We start from the raw sequence: 27,478 nt of genomic DNA, 5'->3' as shown, positions 1-27,478 counted from the left end.
CAGGAACTTTTACAGAGGGGGTACTCGAGGGTCTTTTACAGTGGGAGATAGGGGGGTTCTCCAGGGCCTTTTACAGGGGGAGATGGGGGGTTCTCCAGGGCCTTTTACAGGGGGAGATGGGGGGGGGGGGGGGTCCTCCAGGGCCTTTAACAGGCATCTTTCCTATTACAGTACCTATCCAGGAGAAAGGCTGTGCTATTTTGAACCGAAGCATTGCATAAACCGAGATTGGCTGCCAAGTGTCACGGGCAATTACCAAACCTTCGAAAATATAATCATAAATGGAGGCAGCACTTTAAAAACTGAAAAATAGTTAGGTTTTAATAGTCCATTGTGGCAACGTTTCAGTTCATGGTGAGAAAGTTTTACACCATGAACAGTAATGTAGCTGCAATAGGCTATTAGAGCCTAACAATTTATTTATGACTTTTTTGGAGTGCTGCCTGAGTTTACTGTCTATATCTTATTTATCTATGTACTATAGAAAATTCTAAATTATTTTCCATCTTAAGGAAACATTCTTGGCGTTATTCGTGAGCACCAGAAGTTGGTGAACACCTTTCGATTAATGAGAAGAGCGGGCTATATCAACGAATTTGTCTCCATCTCCACCAACCTGTCGGACAGATGCGTGTACATCTCCTCTGATGGAGGCCGGCTCTGCAGGTAATTTTTAGACATAAAGTATGACCACTGTGCCACCTTCTGTATGAGGTATACATGTTACTACAGACGTGTACCTTCGGCCGCGTGCAAACATTTTGGCCTCCGACTGGTGTTTTCTACTCCAGTCTTGATGAATATTGCGTTGGAGTAAAAATCTCCAAATTCATAAATGATTAAATGCGTCTCACAGCTGCCGTGCGCCATCATAAGATATGTTACCGTAGTCGGGCTGGATTACATTTGTGTCCTAATTTATGCTACTTTTGTGATGTAAATTACGATGAGTCCCTTTCTCTGGTAAGCTGTACCCGCTTTTCAAAAAGTTGGCTGAACGGATATAAAAACACCAAAAGTTACAACATGTTTTGCACAATTCATGCTCAGCCAATCACTGATTCAGGAGGGTCCCTGCTGTGGCTGTGATTGGCTGAGCCTGCACTTGCTCTCATTTTCATTGCGTTTAGCCTGGATCAGGAAGTAGAGAAAAGTAGGGATCTGATGAGAGTCACAATGAGACCTATGGGGAGACTGGTTGAGGGGTGAGTGGTGCTACTTTAGGTTTTTTTTGTATTTCATATTTTATTTAGACAGTCTGAGCCTATATATATATATATATATATATATATATATATATATATATATATATATATATATATATATATATATATATATATACACACTTTGCTCTGCTACATATTCACATATAGACTCACACCGCTCTGCTACATATTCCCATATAGACTCACATCGCTCTGCAACATATGCCCATATAGACTCACACCGCTCTGCAACATATGCCGATATAGACTCACACCGCTCTGCTACATATTCACATATAGACATACACCGCTCTGCTACATATGCATATATAGACTCACACCGCTCTGCAACATATGCCCATATAGACACACACCGCTCTGCTACATATTCCCATATAGACTCACACCGCTCTGCTACATATGCACATATAGACACACACCGCTCTGCAACATATGCACATATAGACACACACCGCTCTGCTACATATTCCCATATAGACTCACACCGCTCTGCAACATATGCCCATATAGACTCACACTGCTCTGCAACATATGCACATATAGACTCACACCGCTGTGCAACATATGCACATATAGACACACACCGCTCTGCTACATATGCACATATAGACACACACTGCTCTGCAACATATGCACATATAGACTCACACCGCTGTGCAACATATGCACATATAGACACACACCGCTCTGCTACATATGCACATATAGACACACACCGCTGTGCAACATATGCACATATAGACACACATAGTATTTCTTGCTAAAAATGCATCTTATAGACCGAAAAATAGGGATTTATCTTCCATGTACCCGCTCCTTTAATTCATTTATTTACTTCACAGATTCTCAGCCACTCATGACAGGCATTGTAGTGTACATAGGGTGGTAACAAAGACACCAAGTGGCATATACATTTTCCCCAAATCTATTAGTCTTCACTGTAGCTCTAGCATTGTTTATAAGAACCAGGTAGCTCAGGGTGAACATTTCAACTAACCGTGAAACAGTCGGAAGGCTCAGTATAACTGCATTTGATGGGAACGGCCATTAATTTCCGATACAGTTCTCATATGTAATTTTTAAAAAGATTCCTACAAACGCTAATGAATATTTCTTTGGAGCAGCTCATTATGAGAGGGATAATGTAACGCTCCTGTACTGGGGAAATGAGGGGTCCTATAGGAGCAGGGTGCACCTGGCAGAGGCCTATCTATCCCGGACCATGACGGGCGCCTCATTGACAGCAGATACAAGTTTATTACACTAAATAGGCCATTTTCTATCAATAGAAGCCGTCGTCGGCCAGTAGCCAAACTACACGCACAATGCTTATCTGCCAGCCCTATATGGCCGACCCTGTATTGCCGGGTGTCCTGCACATCCCAATACTGTCTGACAGCTGAGGTCCCCCGAGTCTTCTAGAGAACGGATCTGGTGCCGGTGGGCCGTAGACACCTGGGAATAGGAGCTGCCAATCTGTATTTGGCCGCTGACATCCCTGGAGGCCTCTTATTCCTTTTTGCCAGAGCCAAAAGCAGAAATGTTATTCTGTGCATAGATTGCTGGGGAATAAGGTTTGTTTTGTTTTTTTCTAGATATAAAATCCACTCAAAACTGTAGTATGAAGAAAGCGCAAGTAATACACATGATGCCCTAATAACAAGACTCCAGATATAAGGGCCTGTTCACACTGAATTTTGCATTACATTCATGTCCCCATTTGGGGCTTCTGTCTAAATCACCAAAAAATGGAGTTCACGTGTTCCCTTAACAGAGACATTGAATTGAGCAAAGGGAAACGGAGCACAATGTACAAATCTTTGCTTTCCTTTTACCTTCCCTTTTGAAGGTGTCTATCATTTCAGATGGCACAATTAAGTATTTCAGGGATTCAGATGGAAGCCTCGTGTAAAGACATGAGTGCACCGCTGAGTGTAGTGTGAATGGGTCCGGGCATCCTACACCACCTTAGGGGACTGTCGTTGTGGAGGATTGCCCCATGGCTCCTACAGTTATGACCACCAACAGGGGCTCTCGGTCATCCACACCAGTTTTGGTATTCTGGGGCGCTGGTGTACTGACTATCTGAGAAGAACCCTAGTGATGCAAAAACATTGGGCAACCAAGAGGTGGTGGCCTCAAGTCAGGTGTAGTGTTCAAAAGGACGAGGCTTCCCCACTTTTATTAGTGTGTGGGTATCATGGTTGTGAGAACTTCATGTGTCCAGTAAAAATGGTGGATGGCAATTTGTAAACTAATCAGGGCTTCCTTTGGCCATATTGGGTGTAAGACACTAGAACCAGCAGTCCCACTCCTGCCCCAAACTATCCCCACAAATTAATAACTAATGGTGGTGCAGGTAATGCACACAGACCACGGGGCTTCTTACTTGTTTCTGGTTGACTAACAATTGCAGGAGGTTTATGGACTGGTTGGTGTTCGGCCCCACAACATGCAAGTCTATAGTAGATACCAGCCCATCAGCTTTTTGCAACCTTTGTATGTGAGGACCCTGCACACGACTGGTCCCATCTCCATACTTTCCCATTACTGGCCAGTCGTAATAGTGGAAACTAGGGATGTGGGTCATCCATTTCAGGTGTTCTCCATCTTCCGAAATCCGTTTAAAGAGATCCTGTCCGTTTCCATAAATATATAATTTTTTTTCCCTGGTGTAAATGCCGCTGTTCTGAATCTGGCCTAATGGAGGCCGGCTCTGCAGGTAATTATTAAACATAAAGGGGCAGTCCAGTACCGCTCACATCTGCAAAGGTGGTGAGCGACACTGAGGATCTTGCTCTGGGAGATACCAGGCAGGACATGTACAGAATTAAAGGGAATTTATCAGGTTTTTGCTATTTAATCTGAGTGCAGCATGATGTAGAGCAAGAGATCCTGATTCCAGGGATGTGTCACTTATTAGGCTGTGTGATGTAGTTGTATTACAAGCAGTGTTTTATCATTAGCGGATTATCACTGTCTGATTAGGTCCCCGGTCGCAGGCCAGTCAGTCTAATCTGTCTAACTCCGCCCTCTCTATTGATTTGCAGCTTGTACACAGGAAACTGCCAATCAGGAGTGGGGGCGGAGTTACAAATGTCTTAACATTCTGTGAGCACTGCTACTTTTACAACAGAGAAAGCAGGGATTCTATCAAAACTTGACCAAGCAGTCCAGTAAGTGATACGTCCCTGGAATCAGGCTCTCTTTCCCTACATCTTGCTGCATTCAGATTCCGTAACAAAAAAAAAAAATCTGCTGACAGATTCCGTTTAAGAACAATCATGTATCTATCTTAATCTAATAAGTGCAAAATTTAGCACAAATCCATCCCGAATATCTTCTTTATTTCCTAAATCCGGCCTTGGTGAATGACCCAGTGTGTTCATTTCTGAGTGAGGCCCTGTGGTGTCCCGGGCCCCATGGCTACGTATTGCACCCTGTGACGCCTCTTTGGGCATGTTCTCCTGTATTCTGAGTCGCTGTGATCCGGACTTCAGTCTCTCAGGTAGTGTGTTATATCGGACCCCATTACAGAGCTCAGCCCCCATCACATTAGTGATGTCACTTGGTTTCTGTGTATACAGCGCCTCCTGTAGTCCGTGGTCCTGCAGCAGCTGCCGCCATCTATATAGCAGTTGAGACACTTCATTATATGCCGGATCAGCAGCCAAGTCTGTAATATTGAGTGTCGGCGATCACTCTCATCATGGTCACTGTGTAGGGTGAAGTGCACACACATAAAACACACGACACAATATATTATTTCTAATTTTTTTTTTTTATTATTGGAATAGCAATAAGCAACATTGTAATGAAAATATTACCGTCCCTTTACTAAATAAAAGATCACAGTGACTCTCGGGTCAGGCCCGATGGAGACCACAGAACTTGCTGCGGACATTGCGGACCTGATGAGAGCCACTAGACCCAAAGATCCAGAGGAAGGCGAAGAAACCCCCCCTCAGGGGGGGAAAAAAATTCCTTCCTGACCCCAATTCTGGCGATCGGATATCTCCCTGGATCTCGTCTGTCCTGCTGCATATTGCTGTATGTAATTATAAGCTCAGGAGAGCCGACCCTCGAAAGAAAGACATGCAACCTGCTCATAGGAGCTCACAATCTAGTACACTGGATACCCTGCTCTTACAGACTAATATACAATACACCCTCTGAAGCTAAAGACCCCCATACAGATTAGAAAAGTGGGTGAACTCGCTGATCATGGAAGGAACATCCGACCACCTCATGCATGGGGGGGGCCTCCCAGCATTCTCCGGACAGAAGATGTCAGAGGTAAGAAGGATCGGCATGTAGAATTTCAACACTTGTAGCTCAGAGATAAGTTACCGTTGACTCTTATCGGGGTCTAGTGGGGTAATGCCAAGATGTCCATTGTATTCCATACAGCATCATTTTTATTTCTGGTAAATAAAATAGAGGCTCCAAATGGCCTCCGAGGAAGTGACTTGTGTCTGAGGACATGATAGGAGTTATCTGGTCACTTGATAATGATGAGCTCTCCTTTTGAATGGAGGCTGATCTCCAGTACCCAGCATCGGCCACTGCCCTGTGAATGAAGCTGTGCAGTTACGTTCAGTATTTCCCTCCGACCACCACTGTCGATAAACGGCTGATTTGTAGGCATGCCGAGTGTCGGACCCCCACTGATCTTACATTGATGACCAATGACAATAATAGGTCACCAATATCTTGTGACCGGACAACATCTTTAAGACTGATCAGTGGTAAAGGACAGGATGATTAGTAGGTAAAAAAAAAACATCCTTCCAGTGTCTGGCAAATTCCTATAAGAGACACTTCCTTTTGTCCATATCACCTACTGCTCTATATACTAAAGGAACACACAGGACTCAATGCTGGAATTCCTGACCGCATCAAAACTGCTGACAACAGAGAACACTAGCACTTAGCAAAGTTTTGTTACAAAATGCTATGGTTTGTGAACATGAATGGCAAGAATACCCATCAAAGGAGATTCATGGACTCCCAATTGTACCATTCCTGTCTTTATTAAACCATATGGATTTAATAGAGGGTGAGATCCAACTATGCTCTCCCTCTATTAGCCACAGTGACGAGCCAATACAAAGAATAGATCAAGTTCTGGAAGACTGAAAACATCCATGTATTACATAGACACCCATCCCATCACCGGGATCCATGTAGTACTGAATGAGTCCTGGAGAGGCGGCAGAAACAGCTGATTGCTAAGGCTATGTTCACACGATGGTCCAGGTGTATCAGAACTAGTGTTTTGCACTTCAATCTTGAAGATGGAGCTAGAGTAAGGTGCACCAAATTCTTAACTCAGCTGCCATGAATCCCGCTCAAAATGATATGGCTTGAGCATATTTATCACGTAACTTATGCTCCTTTTGTGGCATAAGTTATGATGAATTTCTTTGTTGCAACGACTTCCTCTCAGCTAAACTCTGCCCGTTTTTCTAAAAGGTGGCAGACCAGATGTAAAAAAAAGTCACAAGTTGTGTGCAACAGAGTTGTGAAACTCAATTTTTGCTAGAATTTTTTTTATAGGCACAGTTTTGACAGAGTTTGTTGCTCATCTTCTCAGTATGCAGCTTAAAGTGTGTGTCGTGGATGTCCGCTAACCTGTCTTGTTCTTTGGGTTTGCCGTCTTATTCCCGGCCTCGTGTTTTGAGCTGCCTGCCTTGGGTCTGGCATTGTGTATTGGACCGCCCGCCTCAGTTCCGGCCTCGTGTCTGGTGGGCAGCCCGCCTCGGGTCCGGACTCGTGTCTGGTGGGCAGCCCGCCTCGGGTCCGGACTCGTGTCTGGTGGGCAGCCCGCCTCGGGTCCGGACTCGTGTCTGGTGTGGTGGGCCGCCCGCCTCGGGTCTGGTGTGGTGTGCTGCCCGCCTCAGGTCCGGACTCGTGTCTGGTGTGGAGCGCCGTCCGCCTCGGATCCGGACTCGTGTCCGGTGTGGTGGGCTGCCCGCCTCGGGTCTGGCCTCGTGTCTGGCGTGGTGGGCCGCCTGCCTCTGGTCCGGCCTCGTGTCTGGTGTTTGTGGGCCGCCCGCCTTGGTTCCGGCCTCGGGTCTGGTGTGGTGGGCCGCCCGCCTCGGTTCCGGCCTCGAGTCTGGTGGGGTGGGCCTCCCGCCTCGGGTCCAGCCTTGGGTCTGGTGTGGTGGACCGCCCGCCTTGGGTCTGGTGTGGTGGGCCGCCCTCCTAGGGTCCGGCCTCGGGTCTGGTGTGTTGGGCCGCCCGCCTTGGGTCCAGCTTCGGGTCTGGTGTGGTGGGCCGCCCGCCACGGGTCTGGCGTGGTGGGCCGCCCGCCTCGGGTCTGGTGTGTTGGGCCGCCCGCCTTGGGTCCAGCTTCGGGTCTGGTGTGGTGGGCCGCACGCCTCGGGTCTGGCGTGGAGGGCCACCCGCCTGGGTGTGGTGGGTAGCCAGCCTCGGGTCTGGGGTGGTGTGCTGCCCGCCTCAGGTCCGGACTCGTGTCTGGTGTGGAGCGCCATCTGCCTCGGATCCGGACACGTGTCCGGTGTGGTGGGCTGCCCACCTTGGGTCCGGCCTCGTGTCTGGTGTTGTGGGCTGCCTGCCTCTGGTCCGGCCTCGTGTCTGGTGTGGTGGGCCGCCCGCCTCGGTTCCGGCCTCGGGTCTGGTGTGGTGGGCCGCCCGCCTCGGTTCCGGCCTCGGGTCTGGTGTGTTGGGCCGCCCGCCTTGGGTACAGCTTCGGGTCTGGTGTGGTGGGCCGCCCGCCACGGGTCTGGCGTGGTGGGCCACCCGCCTCGGGTCTGGTGTGTTGGGCCGCCCACCTTGGGTCCAGCTTCAGGTCTGGTGTGGTGGGCCGCCCGCCTCGGGTCTGGCGTCAGGTCTGGTGTTGGGCCGGCCGCCTCCGGTCTGGTGTGGTGGGCTGCCCGCCTCGGGTCCGACCCCGTGTCTGGTGTGGTGGGCCGCCCGATTCGGGTCCGGGCTCGTGTCTGGTGTGGAGCACCGCCCGCCTCGGGTCCGGACTCGTGTCTGGTGTGGTGGGCCGCCCGCCTCGGGTCTGGTGTTTTGGGGATGCCCGCCTCGGGTCCTGACTCGTGTTTGGTGTGGTGGTCCGCCCGCCTTGGGTCCGGCCTCATGTCTGGTGTGGTTGGCCGCCCGCCTCGTGTCTGGTTTTGTGGCCCGCCCGCTTCGAGTCCAGCCTTGGGTCTGGTGTGGTGGGTCTCCCGCCTCGGGTCCAGCCTTGGGTCTGGTGTGGTGGGCCGCCCGCCTAGGTTCCGGCCTCGGGTCTGGTGTGTTGGGCCGCCCGCCTTGGGTCCAGCTTCGGATCTGGTGTGGCGGACCGCCCGCCACTGGTCTGGCGTGGTGGGCCCCCCGCCTCGGGTCTGGTGTGTTGGGCCGCCCGCCTTGGGTCCAGCTTCGAGTCTGGTGTGGTGGGCCGCCTGCCTCGGGTCTGGCGTGGAGGGCCACCCGCCTCTGGTCCGGCCTCGGGTCTGGTGTGGTGGGCCGCCCGCCTCGGGACCGGCTTCGGGTATGGTGTGGTGGGCCGCCCGCCTCGGGTCTGGCCTCGTGTCTGGTGTGGTGGGCCGCCCGCTTTGGATCCGGACTTGTTGTGAGTTCATTTCCCCCTTCATCGTTGATGTCTGATGAACTCCCTCTGCTGGTGAAGAGAGGTAGTGAAATTGATTGGGTTGAGAAGAACCTGTCATCTGAACAGGTGGAGCCTGATTGGACACCCGGAATCACTGAGTGGATATAAGGCAGCCGACGCCCTACTGGGGTGCTGGTGATCCTTTCTGCTCTGAGCTCTTGCAACCAGTTAGTCCTGTCTACTGAAAGCTAAGTTTTTGCTCTCTTATCTTTCCATGAGATTTTGTCTGTTTGCTTCGTGTTTTGTGTTCAGCCTGCCTTTGTTGGGACGGGCTGAGCTCCATTTTTGTCTCTGATCAGTTTATCTCTTTTCTCTGTTTTCAGAATATACCTGAGTGCTGATATAGTGATTTTTCCCTATCAGACGGTTGGGACATTTTTGGTAGGGTTTTTTGCGGATTGCAGCCAGCATCTTTTCTGTCCTTACCTAATTAGTTAGTTGGGCCCCATCGTTTGCTCAACCTGTCTTTTTGTCTGTGTTTGTGTTTTCATCTGCTTTTCACTGACAATACATGTTGGGGGCTGTCTATTGCTTTGGGGTCTGTTCTGGGGCAGTTTAGATTTCCCCTTTCTTTCTTTAGGCTTATTTACTTCTCCGGCTGTGAACGAGGGGTCTAGGGCACCATAGGAAACCCCACGGCTACTGTTAGTTGTGGTGAATAGGATCAGGGGTCTGCAATCCGATAGCTACCAACCTCTCCGGTTTTCTGGACTTAGCTTGTATTTTTGTTTTTTCCTCCTTCGGTGACTCATTCATAACAGAATCACCAGCCATACCGCAGATTCTAGGGTACTCAATAGCAGGAAAGAATTGTAAAAAAAAAAAAAAAAAGGGAAAGAAAAAAAAAAAGTGTCAGAATTTTTTTTTGTGTGTATGTATATTTTTTCCCCTATGTCTTTGAGGCCGTTGGGGGAATTTTTTCTTCTCAATGGAGATGAAGCAATTGTCTGATCGTGTGGAGCAGCTCACTGCTGAAGTGCGGGGAATTTCCGCCTATCTTGATCATTCACATATTGCTGAGCCAAAGATCCCTACTCCTGATGTGTTTTTTGGGGATCGGTCTAAATTTTTGAACTTTAAGAATAATTGTAAATTATTTTTTGCCTTGAAGCCTAACTCATCAGGGAGCTCCGAACAGCAGGTTAAAATTGTCATCTCCTTGATGCGCGGCGATCCTCAGGATTGGGCGTTTTCCTTGAAACCTGATGATCCTATTCTAACTAATGTGAACGCATTTTTTCAAGCCTTGGGGCCGTTGTACGATGAACCTAATGCTATTGATCAGGCTGAAAAGGCCCTGTTGGCATTGAGCCAGGGTCAGGATTCTGAAGAGTTGTACTGTCAAAAATTCCGAATGTGGGCGGTCCTTACTACCTGGAATGATGGTGCCTTGGCAGCTCTCTTTCGGAAGGGTTTGTCAGAAACCGTAAAAGATACTATGGTGGGATTTCCTGTTCCCTCTGGTCTTGACGATTCTATGTCATTAGCCATTCAGGTTGATCGGCGTTTGCGTGAACGCAAAACTGCACGAGAGGTGTTGCCACCTGTTGAACAAGTGTCTGTACCTATGCAGTGTGATAGAGTTTTGTCTAGGGCGCAACGTCAGGAGTTCAGAAGGCGTAATAAGCTCTGTTTTTTCTGTGCAGATGCCTCGCATATATTTTCTGTCTGCCCTAAACGAGAGAAACGTTTTGCACACACATTTGCTGTGGGTGGTGTTCAACCTAAGTTTCTTCTGGCAATTACTCTGATCTGCTCCCTGTCCACATTTTCTGCTAAGGCTTTTGTGGATTCGTGAGCAGCTCTGAACCTGATGGACTTGGATTTTGCTAAACGTTGTGGATTTCCTGTGACACCTCTGCGGACGCCTATCCCTTTGAGGGGTATTGATGCTACTCCTTTGGCGAAGAATAAACCTCAGTTTTGGACCCAGGTGGTAATGCGGGTCGCCCCAGACCATCAAGAAAATTGCAGATTTTTGGTGTTGCATAATCTGCATGATATCATTGTTCTGGGGTTTCCCTGGTTCAAATCCATAATCCAGTTTTGGATTGACAATCTGTGTCTGTGGTGAGTTGGGGTTGTCGGTGTGCCCTTGGTGACGCTCCTGTTTTCTCCACCTCTCCCCAGTCGCATGATGTTCCTGACTATTTGGCTGATTTTTATGATGTATTTAGTGAAAATGAGTCTGCGTCTTTGCCTCCTCATAGGAGTTATGACTGTGCAATTGAGCTGAGCCCTGGGTGTAAATTTCCCAAGGGTCGACTTTTCAATTTATCTGTACCCGAGCACGAGGCTATGCGATCCTATATTAAGGAGTCGTTGGAGAAGGGTCATATTAGACCATCCTCTTCACCCTTAGGTGCTGAGTTTTTTTTTCGTGGCCAAGAGGGATGGTTCATTGAGGCCTTGTATTGACTATCGCTCCCACAACAAAATTACTGTTAAATATCAGTATCCGTTACCCCTGATTTCTGATCTATTCTCCAGAGTTAAAGGTGCTTGCTGGTTGACCAAGCTTGACCTCAGGGGGCGTATAATCTTATCCGCATTAAGCATGGGGATGAATGGAAGACGGCGTTTAATACTCCAGAGGGACATTTTGAGTACCTGGTGATGCCTTTTGGGCTCACTAATGCCCCTTCTGTCTTCCAGTGCTTCATGAATGATATTTTCCGAGACTTTGTGGATAAATTTTTGATCATCTATCTGGATGATATTTTGATCTTTTCCAAGGATTGGGACTCTCATGTGGAACAAACTCGGACTGTGTTCCGGATTTTGAGGGAGAATTCCCTGTATGTCAAGAGATCGAAATGCCTTTTTGGGGTACAGAGGATTTCATTTTTGGGATTTATTTTGTCTCCGTCAACTATTGAAATGCACCCGGCCAAGGTACAGGCCATTTATGATTGGGTTCAGCCCACTTCTTTGAAGGCCCTCCAGAAGTTTTTGGGTTTTGCTAATTTTTATCGTAAATTTATAGCTAATTTTTCTGGTATTGCCAAACCATTGACTGATTTGACTAAGAAAGGTGCTGATGTGGTCTCCGGAGGCTGTTTCTTCCTTTCTGGAGCTGAAGCGAAGGTTCACTTCTCCGGTTTTGCGGCAACCTGATGTCTCACTCCCGTTTCAGGTAGAGGTGGACGCTTCTGAGATTGGTGCAGGAGCTGTTTTGTCCCAAAAAGATCCGGTAACATCTAAAATGAATCCCTGTGCTTTCTTTTCCCGAAAGTTCTCCCCATCTGAATGTAACTATGATGTGGGGAATCGGGAACTGTTAGCCATGAAATGGGCATTTGAGGAGTGGAGACATTGGTTGGAGGGAGCTAGACATCAAGTCGTGGTCCTTACTGACCACAAGAATTTGATTTACCTAGAGTCGGCCAAACGCTTGAATCCTAGACAGGCTAGGTGGGCCTTGTTTTTCACACATTTTGATTTTGTGGTCTCTTTTCTTCCAGGCACTAAGATTGTCAAGGCAGATGCCCTCTCTAGGAGTTTCTTTGCTGATTCTCCTGTTGTGACCAAGCCTGCTACCATCTTATGTGAGGGGGTAGTTCTTTCTGCCATCTCGCCCGATTTGAGACGTGCTCTGGAAGAGTTTCAGGAGGACAAACCTGAGCGTTGTCCCATTGGAAAATTGTATGTTCCTGACCAGTGGAGGAAGAGAGTGATGTCTGAAGTTCATTGCTCTGCATTGGCTGGTCATCCAGGTATTTTTGGTACTAGAGATTTGGTGAGTCGGTCTTTTTGGTGGCCTGCCTTGTCTCGTGATGTCAGGAGTTTTGTGCAGTCCTGTGGGACTTGCTCCCAGTCTAAACCTTGTTCTCGCTCTAGTGGGCTGCTGATGCCTTTGCCGGTGCCCAGGAGGCCATGGACCCATATTTCAATGGATTTTATCTCTGATATGCCTGTCTCTCAGAGAATGACTGTTATTTGGGTGATTTGTGATAGATTCTCTAAGATGGTCCATCTTGTACCACTCCCTTAATTGCCATCTTCCTCAGAGTTGGTGCCCTTGTTTTTGCAACAGGTGGTTCGCTTGCACGGGATTCCTGAGAACATTGTATCTGACAGAGGAGTTCAGTTTATTTCTAGATTTTGGAGGACTTTCTGTTCCAAGCTGGGAATTCAGTTGTCCTTCTCCTCTGCGTTTCACCCTCAGACCAATGGGCAGACGGAGAGAACAAACCAGACTTTGGAGTCGTATTTGAGATGTTTTATTACTGCTGATCAGGATGATTGGGTTTCATTTTTGCCCTTGGCCGAATTTGCTTTAAATAATAGAGCTAGTTCTGCCACTTTGATGTCACCTTTTTTTTGTAACTTTGTGTTTCATCCTCGATTCTCTTCAGGGCAGGTGGAGTCTTCTGCATGCCCATGTGTTGACACTGTGGTGGAGAGAATGCAACAGATCTGGGACCAAGTGGTGGATAGGTTGTCTCTCTCCCAGGAAAAGGCCCAGTGGTTTTCCAACCGTCATAGGACCATTGGTCCCCAGTTTAAGGTGGATGATATGGTTTGGTTGTCATCAAAGAATATCTCTATGAAGGTGGCTTCTCCAAAGTTTAAACCTAGATTTATTGGACCTTACAAGATTTTGGAGATTCTTAATCCTGTCTCTTTTCGATTGGCTCTTCCTGTTACATTTAAGATCCATAACGTGTTTCATAAGTCTCTGTTAAAGAGGTTTGTTGAGCCAGTAGTTCCTGTGGTGGCACCTCCTGACCCTGTATTGGTGGAAGGTAATGTGGAATATGAGGTTGAGAAGATACTGGATTCTCGCCCGGCTAGACGGAGACTCCAGTATTTGGTTAAATGGGAGGGTTATGGCGTGGTGGGCCACCGGCCTCGTGTCTGGTGTTGTGGTCCGCCCACCTCGGTTCCGGCCTCGGGTCTGGTGTGGTGGGCCGCCCGCCTCGGTTCCGGCCTCGGGTCTGGTGTGGTGGACCGCCCACCTAGGGTCCGGACTCGGGTCTGGTGTGTTGTGCCGCCCGCCTTGGGTCCAGCTTCGGGTCTGGTGTGGTGGGCCACCCGCCTCGCGTCTGGTGTGTTGGGTCGCCCGCCTTGGGTCCAGCTTTGGGTCTGGTGTGGTAGGCCGCCTGCCTCGGGTCTGGCGTGGAGGGCCACCTGCCTCGAATCCGGCCTCGGGTCTGGTGTGGTGGGCAGTCCGCCTCCGGTCTGGTGTGGTGGGCCGCCCGCCTCGGGACCGGCTTCGGGTTTGGTGTGGTGGGCCGCCCGCCTCGGGTCTGGCCTCGTGTCTGGTGTGGTGGGCCGCCTGCTTCGGATCCGGACTCGTGTCTGGTGTGAAGCGCCGCCCGCCTTGGGTCCGGACACGTGTCTGGTGTGGTGGGCTGCCCGCCTCGGGTCTGGTGTGGTGGGCCGCCCGCCTCGGGTCCGGACTCGTGTCTGGTGTGGAGCGCCGCCCGCCTAGGATCCGGACTCGTGTCCGGTGTGGTGGGCTGCCCGCCTCGAGTCCGGCCTCGTGTCTGGTGTGGTGGGCCGCCCGCCTTGGTTCCTGCCTAGTTTCCGGCCTCAGGTTTGGTGTAGTGGGCCGCCCGCCTCGGTTCCGGCCTTGGGTCTGGTGTGGTGGGCCGCCCGCCTCGGGTCTGGTGTGTTGGGCCGTCCGCCAAAGGTCCTGCCTGGGGTCTGGTGTGTTGGGCCGCCCACCTTGGGTCCAGCTTCAGGTCTGGTGTGGTGGGCTGCCCGCCACGGGTCTGGTGTGTTGGGTCGCCCACCTTGGGTCCAGCTTCGGGTCGGATGTGGTGGGCCGCCCGCCTCGGGCCTGGCGTTGTGGGCCACCCGCCTCGGGTCCGGCCTCAGGTCCGTTGTTGGGCCGCCCGCCTCGGGTCCGGCCTCAGGTCTGGTGTGGTGGGCAGCCCGCCTCTGGTCTGGTGTGGTGGACCACCCGCCTCGGGACCGGCTTCGGGTTTGGTGTGGTGGGCCGCCTGCCTTGGGTCCAGCTTTGGGTCTGATGTGGTGGGCCGCCCGCCTCGGGACCGGCTTCGTGTCTGGTGTGGTGGGCTGCCCGCCTCGGGTCTGGCCTCGTGTCTGGTGTGGTGGACTGCCCGCCTTGGGTCCGACCCCATGTCTGGTGTGGTGGGCCGCCCGCTTCGGGTCCGGACTCATGTCTGGTGTGGAGCGCCGCCCGCTTCGGATCCGGACTCGTGTCTGGTGTGGAGCGCCGCCCGCTTCGGATCCGGACTCGTGTCTGGTGTGGTGAGCCGCCCGCCTCGGATCCGGACTCATGTCTGGTGTGGTGGGCTACCCGCCTCGGGTCCAGTGTGGTGGGCCGCCTGCCTTGAGTCCGGCCTCGTGTCTGGTGTGGTGGGCTGCCCGCCTCGGGTCCGGCCTCATGTCTGGTGTGGTGGGCCACCCGCCTCTGACTGGTGTTGGGCCGCCCGCCTTGTGTCCGGCCTCGGGTCTGGTATGGTGGGCAGCCCGCCTCCGGTCTGGTGTGGTGGGCCGCCCGCCTCGGGTCCGGCCTCGTGTCTGGCGTGGTGGGCCGCCCGCCTTGGGTACAGCCTCGTGTCTGGTGTGGTGGGCCGCACACCTCGGGTCCGGTCTCGTGTCTGGTGTGGTGGGCCGCCCGCCTCGGGTCCGGCCTCGTGTCTGGTGTGGTGGGCCGCCCGCCTCGGGTCCGGCCTCGTGTCTGGTGTGGTGGGCCGCCCGCCTCGGGTCCGGCCTCGTCTCTGGATGGCTGCTAACTTGTCTTGTTCTTTGGGTTTGCCACCTTATGTCCGGCCTCGTGTTTTGAGCCGCCTGCCTTTGGTCTAGCTTTGTGTATTGGACTGCCTGCCTCAGGTCCGACCTCGTGTCTGGTGGGCGGCCCGCCTCAAGTCCGCCCTCGTGTGTGGTGTGGTGGGCCACCCGCCTTGGGTCCGACCTCGTGTCTGGTGTGGTGGGCCGCCCTACTCGTGTCCGGCCTCGGGTCTGCTGTGGTGGGCCGCCCACCTCGGGTCTGGCCTCAGGTCTGGTGTGTTGGGCCGCCAACCTCGGGTCTGGTGTGGTGGGAAGCCCGCCTCGGGTCCCGCCTCGTGTCTGGTGTGGTGGGCAGCCTACCTCCGGTCTGGTGTGGTGGGCCGTCCGCCTCGGGTCTGGCCTCAGGTCTGGTGTGTTGGGCCGCCAACCTCGGGTCTGGTGTGGTGGGAAGCCCGCCTCGGGTCCCGCCTCGTGTCTGGTGTGGTGGGCAGCCTACCTCCGGTCTGGTGTGGTGGGCCGTCCGCCTCGGGGTCGGCTTCAGGTTTGGTGTGGTGGGCCACCCACCTCGGGTCTGGTGTGTTGGGCCGTCCGCCTTGGGTCCAGTTCGGGTCTGGTGTGGTGGGCTGCCCGCCTCGGGTCTGGCGTGGTGGGCCGCCTGCCTCGGTTCCGGCCTCGTGTCTGGTGTTGGGCCGCCCACCTCGGGTCCGGCCGCCTCGGGTTCGGCCTCAGGTTTGTTATGGTGGGCCACAGGCCTCGGGTCTGGTGTGGTGAACCACTCGCCTCGGGTCTGTTGTGGTGGGCCACCCGCCTCGGGTCTGGCGTGGTGGGCCACCCACCTCGGGTCTGGTGTGTTGGGCCGCCCGCCTTGGGTCCAGTTCGGGTCTGGTGTGGTGGGCTGCCCGCCTCGGGTCTGACGTGGTGGGCCGCCCGCCTCGGGTCCGGCCTCGTGTCTGGTGTTGGGCCGCCCGCCTCGGGTCCGGCCTCAGGTTTGGTATGGTGGGCCACAGGCCTCGGGTCTGGTGTGGTGAACCACTCGCCTCGGGTCTGTTGTGGTGGGCCGCCCGCCTCGGGTCCGGCCTCGTGTCTGGTGTGGTGGGCCGCCCGCCTCGGGTCCGGCCTCGTGTCTGGTGTGGTGGGCCGCCCGCCTCGGGTCCGGCCTCGTGTCTGGTGTGGTGAGCAGCCCGCCTCGGGTCCGTCCTCTGGTCTGGTGTGGTGGGCCAACCGCCTCAGGTCCGGCCTCGGGTCTGGTGTATTGGGCCGCCCGCCTCGGGTCCGGCTTCGGGTCTGGCGTGGTGGGCCACCCTTCTCGGATCTGGTGTGTTGGGCCGCCCGCCTTGGGTTACAGCTTCGGGTCTGGTGTGGTGGGCTGCCCGCCTCGGTTCCGGCCTCGCGTCTGGTGTGGTGGGCCGCCCGTCTTGGGTCCGGCCTTGGGTCTGGTGTGGTGGGCCGCCCTCCTAGGGTCCGGCCTCGGGTCTGGTGTGTTGGGCCGCCCGCCTTGGGTACAGCTTCGGGTCTGGTGTGGTGGGCCGCCCGCCACGGGTCTGGCGTGGTGGGCCACCCGCCTTGGGTCTGGTGTGTTGGGCCGCCCACCTTGGGTCCAGCTTCAGGTCTGGTGTGGTGGGCCGCCCGCCTCGGGTCTGGCGTCAGGTCTGGTGTTGGGCCGGCCGCCTCGGGTCCGGCCTCGTGTCTGGTGTGGTGGGCCGCCTGCCTCGGGTACAGCCTCGTGTCTGGTGTGGTGGGCCGCCCGCCTCGGGTCTGGCCTCGTGTCTGGTGTGGTGCGCTGCCCGCCTCGGGTCCGGACTCGTGTCTGGTGTGGTGAGCCGCCCGCCTCGGATCCGGCCTCGTGTCTGGTGTGGTGGGCTGCCCGCCTCGGGTCCGGCCTCATGTCTGGTGTGGTGGGCCACCCGCCTCTGACTGGTGTTGGGCCGCCCGCCTTGTGTCCGGCCTCGGGTCTGGTATGGTGGGCAGCCCGCCTCCGGTCTGGTGTGGTGGGCCGCCCGCCTCGGGTCCGGCCTCGTGTCTGGCGTGGTGGGCCGCCCGCCTTGGGTACAGCCTCGTGTCTGGTGTGGTGGGCCGCACACCTCGGGTCCGGTCTCATGTCTGGTGTGGTGGGCCGCCCGCCTCGGGTCCGGCCTCGTGTCTGGTGTGGTGGGCCGCCCGCCTCGGGTCCGGCCTCGTGTCTGGTGTGGTGGGCCGCCCGCCTCGGGTCCGGCCTCGTCTCTGGATGGCTGCTAACTTGTCTTGTTCTTTGGGTTTGCCACCTTATGTCCGGCCTCGTGTTTTGAGCCGCCTGCCTTTGGTCTAGCTTTGTGTATTGGACTGCCTGCCTCAGGTCCGACCTCGTGTCTGGTGGGCGGCCCGCCTCAAGTCCGCCCTCGTGTGTGGTGTGGTGGGCCACCCGCCTTGGGTCCGACCTCGTGTCTGGTGTGGTGGGCCGCCCGCCTCGGGTCCGGCCTCGTGTCTGGTGTGGTGGGCCGCCCGCCTCGGGTCCGGCCTCGTGTCTGGTGTGGTGAGCAGCCCGCCTCGGGTCCGTCCTCTGGTCTGGTGTGGTGGGCCAACCGCCTCAGGTCCGGCCTCGGGTCTGGTGTATTGGGCCGCCCGCCTCGGGTCCGGCTTCGGGTCTGGCGTGGTGGGCCACCCTTCTCGGATCTGGTGTGTTGGGCCGCCCGCCTTGGGTTACAGCTTCGGGTCTGGTGTGGTGGGCTGCCCGCCTCGGTTCCGGCCTCGCGTCTGGTGTGGTGGGCCGCCCGTCTTGGGTCCGGCCTTGGGTCTGGTGTGGTGGGCCGCCCTCCTAGGGTCCGGCCTCGGGTCTGGTGTGTTGGGCCGCCCGCCTTGGGTACAGCTTCGGGTCTGGTGTGGTGGGCCGCCCGCCACGGGTCTGGCGTGGTGGGCCACCCGCCTTGGGTCTGGTGTGTTGGGCCGCCCACCTTGGGTCCAGCTTCAGGTCTGGTGTGGTGGGCCGCCCGCCTCGGGTCTGGCGTCAGGTCTGGTGTTGGGCCGGCCGCCTCGGGTCCGGCCTCGTGTCTGGTGTGGTGGGCCGCCTGCCTCGGGTACAGCCTCGTGTCTGGTGTGGTGGGCCGCCCGCCTCGGGTCTGGCCTCGTGTCTGGTGTGGTGCGCTGCCCGCCTCGGGTCCGGACTCGTGTCTGGTGTGGTGAGCCGCCCGCCTCGGATCCGGCCTCGTGTCTGGTGTGGTGGGCTGCCCGCCTCGGGTCCGGCCTCATGTCTGGTGTGGTGGGCCACCCGCCTCTGACTGGTGTTGGGCCGCCCGCCTTGTGTCCGGCCTCGGGTCTGGTATGGTGGGCAGCCCGCCTCCGGTCTGGTGTGGTGGGCCGCCCGCCTCGGGTCCGGCCTCGTGTCTGGCGTGGTGGGCCGCCCGCCTTGGGTACAGCCTCGTGTCTGGTGTGGTGGGCCGCACACCTCGGGTCCGGTCTCGTGTCTGGTGTGGTGGGCCGCCCGCCTCGGGTCCGGCCTCGTGTCTGGTGTGGTGGGCCGCCCGCCTCGGGTCCGGCCTCGTGTCTGGTGTGGTGGGCCGCCCGCCTCGGGTCCGGCCTCGTCTCTGGATGGCTGCTAACTTGTCTTGTTCTTTGGGTTTGCCACCTTATGTCCGGCCTCGTGTTTTGAGCCGCCTGCCTTTGGTCTAGCTTTGTGTATTGGACTGCCTGCCTCAGGTCCGACCTCGTGTCTGGTGGGCGGCCCGCCTCAAGTCCGCCCTCGTGTGTGGTGTGGTGGGCCACCCGCCTTGGGTCCGACCTCGTGTCTGGTGTGGTGGGCCGCCCTACTCGTGTCCGGCCTCGGGTCTGCTGTGGTGGGCCGCCCACCTCGGGTCTGGCCTCAGGTCTGGTGTGTTGGGCCGCCAACCTCGGGTCTGGTGTGGTGGGAAGCCCGCCTCGGGTCCCGCCTCGTGTCTGGTGTGGTGGGCAGCCTACCTCCGGTCTGGTGTGGTGGGCCGTCCGCCTCGGGTCTGGCCTCAGGTCTGGTGTGTTGGGCCGCCAACCTCGGGTCTGGTGTGGTGGGAAGCCCGCCTCGGGTCCCGCCTCGTGTCTGGTGTGGTGGGCAGCCTACCTCCGGTCTGGTGTGGTGGGCCGTCCGCCTCGGGGTCGGCTTCAGGTTTGGTGTGGTGGGCCACCCACCTCGGGTCTGGTGTGTTGGGCCGTCCGCCTTGGGTCCAGTTCGGGTCTGGTGTGGTGGGCTGCCCGCCTCGGGTCTGGCGTGGTGGGCCGCCTGCCTCGGTTCCGGCCTCGTGTCTGGTGTTGGGCCGCCCACCTCGGGTCCGGCCGCCTCGGGTTCGGCCTCAGGTTTGTTATGGTGGGCCACAGGCCTCGGGTCTGGTGTGGTGAACCACTCGCCTCGGGTCTGTTGTGGTGGGCCACCCGCCTCGGGTCTGGCGTGGTGGGCCACCCACCTCGGGTCTGGTGTGTTGGGCCGCCCGCCTTGGGTCCAGTTCGGGTCTGGTGTGGTGGGCTGCCCGCCTCGGGTCTGACGTGGTGGGCCGCCCGCCTCGGGTCCGGCCTCGTGTCTGGTGTTGGGCCGCCCGCCTCGGGTCCGGCCTCAGGTTTGGTATGGTGGGCCACAGGCCTCGGGTCTGGTGTGGTGAACCACTCGCCTCGGGTCTGTTGTGGTGGGCCGCCCGCCTCGGGTCCGGCCTCGTGTCTGGTGTGGTGGGCCGCCCGCCTCGGGTCCGGCCTCGTGTCTGGTGTGGTGGGCCGCCCGCCTCGGGTCCGGCCTCGTGTCTGGTGTGGTGAGCAGCCCGCCTCGGGTCCGTCCTCTGGTCTGGTGTGGTGGGCCAACCGCCTCAGGTCCGGCCTCGGGTCTGGTGTATTGGGCCGCCCGCCTCGGGTCCGGCTTCGGGTCTGGCGTGGTGGGCCACCCTTCTCGGATCTGGTGTGTTGGGCCGCCCGCCTTGGGTTACAGCTTCGGGTCTGGTGTGGTGGGCTGCCCGCCTCGGTTCCGGCCTCGCGTCTGGTGTGGTGGGCCGCCCGTCTTGGGTCCGGCCTTGGGTCTGGTGTGGTGGGCCGCCCTCCTAGGGTCCAGCCTCGGGTCTGGTGTGTTGGGCCGCCCGCCTTGGGTACAGCTTCGGGTCTGGTGTGGTGGGCCGCCCGCCACGGGTCTGGCGTGGTGGGCCACCCGCCTTGGGTCTGGTGTGTTGGGCCGCCCACCTTGGGTCCAGCTTCAGGTCTGGTGTGGTGGGCCGCCCGCCTCGGGTCTGGCGTCAGGTCTGGTGTTGGGCCGGCCGCCTCGGGTCCGGCCTCGTGTCTGGTGTGGTGGGCCGCCTGCCTCGGGTACAGCCTCGTGTCTGGTGTGGTGGGCCGCCCGCCTCGGGTCTGGCCTCGTGTCTGGTGTGGTGCGCTGCCCGCCTCGGGTCCGGACTCGTGTCTGGTGTGGTGAGCCGCCCGCCTCGGATCCGGACTCATGTCTGGTGTGGTGGGCTACCCGCCTCAGGTCCAGTGTGGTGGGCCGCCTGCCTTGAGTCCGGCCTCGTGTCCGGTGTGGTGGGCTGCCCGCCTCGGGTCCGGCCTCATGTCTGGTGTGGTGGGCCACCCGCCTCTGACTGGTGTTGGGCCGCCCGCCTCGTGTCCGGCCTCGGGTCTGGTATGGTGGGCAGCCCGCCTCCGGTCTGGCGTGGTGGGCCGCCCGCCTCGGGTCCGGCCTCGTGTCTGGCGTGGTGGGCCGCCCGCCTTGGGTACAGCCTCGTGTCTGGTGTGGTGGGCCGCACACCTCGGGTCCGGTCTCGTGTCTGGTGTGGTGGGCCGCCCGCCTCGGGTCCGGCCTCGTGTCTGGTGTGGTGGGCCGCCCGCCTCGGGTCCGGCCTCTTGTCTGGTGTGGTGGGCCGCCCGCCTCGGGTCCGGCCTCGTGTCTGGTGTGGTGGGCCGCCCGCCTCGGGTCCGGCCTCGTCTCTGGATGGCTGCTAACTTGTCTTGTTCTTTGGGTTTGCCACCTTATGTCTGGCCTCGTGTTTTGAGCCGCCTGCCTTTGGTCTAGCTTTGTGTATTGGACCGCCTGCCTCAGGTCCGACCTCGTGTCTGGTGGGCGGCCCGCCTCGAGTCCGCCCTCGTGTCTGGTGTGGTGGGCCACCCGCCTTGGGTCCGACCTCGTGTCTGGTGTGGTGGGCCGCCCTACTCGTGTCCGGCCTCGGGTCAGCTGTGGTGGGCCGCCCACCTCGGGTCTGGCCTCAGGTCTGGTGTGTTTGGCCGCCAACCTCGGGTCTGGTGTGGTGGGAAGCCCGCCTCGGGTCCCGCCTCGTGTCTGGTGTGGTGGGCAGCCCGCCTCCGGTCTGGTGTGGTGGGCCGCCCGCCTCGGGGCCGGCTTCAGGTTTGGTGTGGTGGGCCACCCGCCTCGGGTCTGGCGTGGTGGGCCACCCACCTCGGGTCTGGTGTGTTGGGCCGCCCGCCTTTGGTCCAGTTCGGGTCTGGTGTGGTGGGCCGCCCGCCTCGGTTCCGGCCTCGTGTCTGGTGTTGGGCCGCCCGCCTCGGGTCCGGCCTCAGGTTTGGTATGGTGGGCCACAGGCCTCTCGGGTCTGGTGTGGTGAACCACTCGCCTCGGGTCTGTTGTGGTGGGCCGCCCGCCTCGGGTCCGGCCTCGTGTCTGGTGTGGTGGGCCGCCCGCCTCGGGTCCGGCCTCGTGTCTGGTGTGGTGGGCCGCCCGCCTCGGGTCCGGCCTCGTGTCTGGTGTGGTGAGCAGCCCGCCTCGGGTCCGTCCTCTGGTCTGGTGTGGTGGGCCAACCGACTCAGGTCCGGCCTCGGGTCTGGTGTATTGGGCCGCCCGCCTCGGGTCCGGCTTCGGGTCTGGCGTGGTGGGCCACCCTTCTCGGATCTGGTGTGTTGGGCCGCCCGCCTTGGGTTACAGCTTCGGGTCTGGTGTGGTGGGCCGCCCGTCTTGGGTCCGGCCTCGGGTCTGGTGTGGTGTGCCTCCTGCCTCGGGTCCGGCCTTGGGTCTGGTGTGGTGGACCGCCCTCCTAGGGTCCGGCCTTGGGTCTGGTGTGTTGGGCCGCCCGCCTTGGGTACAGCTTCGGGTCTGGTGTGGTGGGCCGTCTGGCATGGTGGGCCACCCGCCTCGGGTCTGGTGTGTTGGGCCGCCCACCTTGGGTCCAGCTTCAGGTCTGGTGTGGTGGGCCGCCCACCTCGGGTCTGGCGTCAGGTCTGGTGTTGGGCCGGCCGCCTCGGGTCCGGCCTCGTGTCTGGTGTGGTGGGCCGCCCGCCTCGGGTACGGCCTCGTGTCTGGTGTGGTGGGCCGCCCGCCTCGGGTCTGGCCTCGTGTCTGGTGTGGTGCGCTGCCCGCCTCGGGTCCGGCCTCGTGTCTGGTGTGGTGGGCTGCCCGCCTCTGGTCCGGCCTTGTGTCTGGTGTGGTGGGCCGCCCGCCTCGGGTCCGGCCTCATCTCTGGATTGCCGCTGACCTGTCTTGTTCTTTTGGTTTGCCGCCTTATTTCCGGCCTCGTGTTTTGAGCCGCCAATGGGTCCGGCCTCGTATCTCGTGTGGTGGGCCGCCCGCCTCGGGTCCGGCCTCCTGTCGGGTGTGGTGGGCCGCCCGCCTCTGGTCCGGCCTCGGGTCTGGCGTGTTGGGCCGCCCTCCTCCGGTCCGGCCTCTGGTCTGGTTTGGTGGGCCATCCGGCCTTGGGTCTGTTGTGGTGGGCCGCTCACCTAGGTAAATCACAGTAAATCTCCCCTAGCCCATTACACTAAATACCCCATCACAGTATATCTCCCCTGGCCCATTACACTAAATTCCCCCATCACGGTTAATCTCTCCCAGGCCCATTACACTAAATTCCCCCATCACAATAAATCTCCCCCAGGCCTTTTACACTAAAAACCCCCCGTCACAGTAAATCTCCTCCAGTCCTGTTACACTAAATACCCCCATCACAGTAAATCTCCAGGCCCATTGCACTAAATACCCCCATCACAGTAAATCTCCCCCAGGCCCATTACACTAAATTCCCCCATCACGGTTAATCTCTCCCAGGCCCATTACACTAAATTCCCCCATCACAGTAAATCTCCTCCAGGCCCATTACACTAAATACCCCCATCACAGTAAATCTCCCCTGGCTTGTTACACTAATTACCCCCATCACAGTAAATCTCCCCCAGTCCTGTTACCCTAAATACCCCATCACGGTAAATCTTCCCCAGCGACCTACCTGGACTTGTCCCCTTCCAGCTGTCAGGTCCTAGTGATACAAGATGGCTCCAGTGCAGAGCTTTGTACATTCTACACCAATTGTGATGTCATGTGAGGTCTGTGATGTCATGAGCCTTGTGATGTCATCATCGTTGTCACTGTTATTTCAAATTTTCAAACGCAAGAAAAAGTTGATTTAATAGTTTAAAATAAAAAATATCCCTTGTTGGATAATTGCAGCTTGTGAATCATTTACATACTGTTATGAATATTTGGGGGGTATTAGTTGTGCCCTGCTTCACCTGCCTCCTGCACTGGACTGTATATGTATGGACAATGCACGAGCGCGGCATATAGTTTCTAGCCTCTGTCACATGACTGGAGCCTCTGCAGGTCACGTTGGGGTGGTAAGATAGACTTCAGTGACTATTTCTGCAATCACTATTACATCATTTACCTGTAGCAGATGAGATGATATACATGTACTATAAAAAAAAGTTTTCCTCATTGTGGTGCTTTATGAGGGTGCATTTGATTATTGGTACAAATTCCTTTATAGGGGTAATTTGGGAAAAAATAAGTTACCTATCCAAAGGACGTCTGACCACTGGGACCTGCTCTGAAGTGGATTTTTTTTGTTATTCTCTTTACAGTGGATCACCAGTGCGCCTGCTTGACTTCCAGTCCATTCATTCCCTGTGTGGGTGTCTGGTTGTCGAGTGCAGCGCTCGGATTTATTCTGGCAGCCCCATAGAAAATGAATGAAGCAGCGGATGATCATCCAATATTTGGCTTCATTTTGTAACTGGGTTAAATGTCCCCACCTCCTGGGATAAAATTTCCCCGATCAGTGGGGACCACCCATCCATCAGTAATTTTTCACCTCTCCTGTTAGAAGACTTGCATTCACAGGACAGTTCCTTTATTATGGCATCATACAAACTCTAGACTATCGGATGATCACAAGTAAGTTTTATATAGTTGTCCCCACGCGGTTGGCATTTATGGCAAATCAGTGCAAAGTGGCCACGGCAACTAGGAGAAGAATGGAGAGGAAGCCAATAGTGTGTCTCTTAATCCATCCACTTCTATGGAAGGATCAGTGTTGCCACCCCTCTAGGGACCCTCGTTCTTCCAATACACGGGGGGGTACCTGAGCTGGAACCCTGACAAATCAAACATTACTCTCCCCCAGCAACCTCCTGTCGCTCTTGTTCCTTATCCAGTCCTTACTGATCTCTACTTCTCGGTCCTGTCCTTAACGGGAAGCAGAGAAAAGTAGGGATCTAATAAGCGTCAGAACGGGACCTGGGAGGGAGGATCAATGAGAGGTAAATATTGTTCCTTTTACTTTTTTTTTTAAGCCAGTCTGAACTTAAAGAAATAATTTTCAGTGGAAACCCGCTTTTTAATTTGTTCATCCTCTTTTGAATGACCTCACACATGTTCTCAACCACTCATGGTGGACATTGTAGTGCCCACGGGTTGGAACACAGACCCCAAGTCGCAATTAAATACCCCTCAAAATCTATTTTATTTTTTCACTGTAGTTCTGGAATTCTATCTTAACAACCAGGTGGCTGTGGATGAACAGTCCAATTACCAACGACCTGGTGGGAAAGCCCAGAAGTCATATAAGATAGACCTGCACTTGGTAACTATACCAGCTATCTAATAGTCGATCCTGCCAAATGTGATTTCTAACTACAGAAGAGAATCCTCCGAATCCTACGAACGCCAATGAATGTTTCTTTGGAGCAGCTCATTCTGAGAGGGATAATGTAACGCTCCTGTACTGGGGAAATGAGGGGTCCTAGAGCAGCAGGGTGCAGCTGGCAGAGGCCTATCGGTCCCGCACCATGACGGGCGCCTCATTGATAGCAGATACAAGTTTATTACCCTAAATAGAGCCACTTTCTATCAATAGAAGCCGTCAGCGGCCAGTAGCCAAACTGCACTCACAATGCCAGCCCTCCACAATATGGCCGACCCTGTATTGCCGGGTGTCCTGCACGTCCCAATACTGTCTGACAGCCGAGGTCCCCTGAGTCTTCTACAGAATGGATCTGGTGCCGGTGGCCCGTAGACACCTGGGAATAGGAGCCGCCAATCTATAGTTGGCCGCTGACATCCCTGGAGGTCTCCTATTCCTTTTTGCCTGAGCCAGATCCTTAATTTTTTTTTTTCAGAATGTAGATTGTTGCTGGGGAGTAATTTTATTTATTAATTTTTTTTTTGCCCTTTTCTGGTACAAAAACTATATAAACCAACTCAAAACTGTAGTATGGGAAAAAGGCAGCACAGATTACAGCTTCGAGTTGGGGACTAATTGTACACTTTTAAGGACAGGAAGTTTTTTTTATTCTCTTTATTGAGGGAACTTATTATTGGTGTCCTTTACTGAAGTACAACCTCTTTCCAGGTATTCTGCCCCCTCCTGTCGAAGTTGTAGCCAACATCCCCGTCATCGCCTCTATAAAAAAAAAACCATAGATAAGAGACTAACTAAGCACCGCACTTGGCTATCCCATTCAGTCCCATAGTTAAATAAAGCAGCAATGCTCAGGCGCAACCTCCACTCCATTAAAATGTGATCATCGGGACCCCCGTTCTTATGATTAGTAGGAGTCCCAGGGATGGGACATTTATCACCAGCTCTCAGGACAGGTGATTAGTTGTCACTTTGTGTTGACACTCATGATGAGCGGACGTGTTCGGCTAAGGTGTTATCCGCCCATGCTCTCGTGCTAACAGTGTCTTCGGCGTGTTCGAAGAATACGGTCACGTCCCCACAGCTGCTGCATGTCTCGCGGCTCTTTCACAGCCACAATACATGCAGGGATTTCCTGTCTGTTAGGCACTACCTGCATGTGTTGCGACTGTCTAACAGCCACAAGCCATGCACCCTCGGGGACTCAAACATTTTTTGAACACGCTGAAGACACTCAGCCCACGAGCATGGGCTGATAACACCATATCTCAGCATGATCGCTCATCACTAGTCGACACCTTTCTGAGATTTTGGTAGAATAGAAAGAACACCAAAGAAGAAAAGCCGATCAGGATATATGTGCTCCTTGGATAGAGGTAAAAAACGCTTATTTGGAAGCATCAGCCATGTTGTGCCCAGAGTGTCAGAGGCAATTAGGTAGGTAGGGCTCATGTCTAAAAAATAAAAAGAACCCAATTCCTATCAGATAAGGAATGTAATAGAGCAGGGGTAAGTTGGATGAATAACCTAAGTGGATTGTGGTTCAGGTGCGACGCACACCCCGACGCGCGTTTCAGACAGTGTCGTTCATTAGGGGTTGTCATCCATAGTGAACCAGAAGCTTCCATAGTGAACCAGAAGCTTTAAAAAGCAGAGGACCGAGGCACCGACAGGAGGAGACCGAAGTTGGAGTCAACGAGTTTTAAATTAGAACAGAAAGAATAAAAACCTATGTCCATCTTCCTCCAGTAATAGAACCACTCTTCAATTTTGGAACACTGAGAATTAAAAAAATCTTATGTAGGGAACCCCTACAAATCCTTCCCTCCTCTTCACCCCCAGTCTGAGTAAACTGATAACACTCGGACCACTTTCAAACCACCCTCTTATCAGAATAATTGGTTGGTTTTTCTCGTACGTGGAAACTACTGACGGATAAATGAGCCCTTAACGAGATCCTGAGTGCTGGTGGGTCTCCCAATTATATATTTTTTGTAATTAAATACTTGCATTTCCCATGATATAACAATCAGGGGCATCTTTTCTTATTCCTCCTAATAATTTACAGATTGATAACTGGGTGTTACCAGAGAGGG

The 27,478-nt window shown here is 55.5% G+C and overlaps 1 protein-coding gene across 1 annotated transcript in view; it reads left to right on the top strand.

The window, feature by feature from the left end:
* POLR3B (RNA polymerase III subunit B) overlaps positions 1-27,478 on the top strand; it is a 165,510-nt gene that overhangs the window by 48,077 nt on the left and 89,955 nt on the right. Inside the window, exon 16 of the mRNA XM_073567837.1 lies at positions 513-666. Within this exon, the coding sequence (XP_073423938.1) occupies positions 513-666 (154 nt within the window). The remainder of the gene's footprint in view (positions 1-512; positions 667-27,478) is intronic.

The sequence above is a fragment of the Dendrobates tinctorius genome, unplaced genomic scaffold (assembly GCF_039654945.1).
Source record: "Dendrobates tinctorius isolate UK_male_01 unplaced genomic scaffold, ASM3965494v1 ptg000020l, whole genome shotgun sequence".
Taxonomy (NCBI): Eukaryota; Metazoa; Chordata; class Amphibia; order Anura; family Dendrobatidae; genus Dendrobates; species Dendrobates tinctorius.
This window is presented reverse-complemented; position numbering and strand designations above follow the sequence as displayed.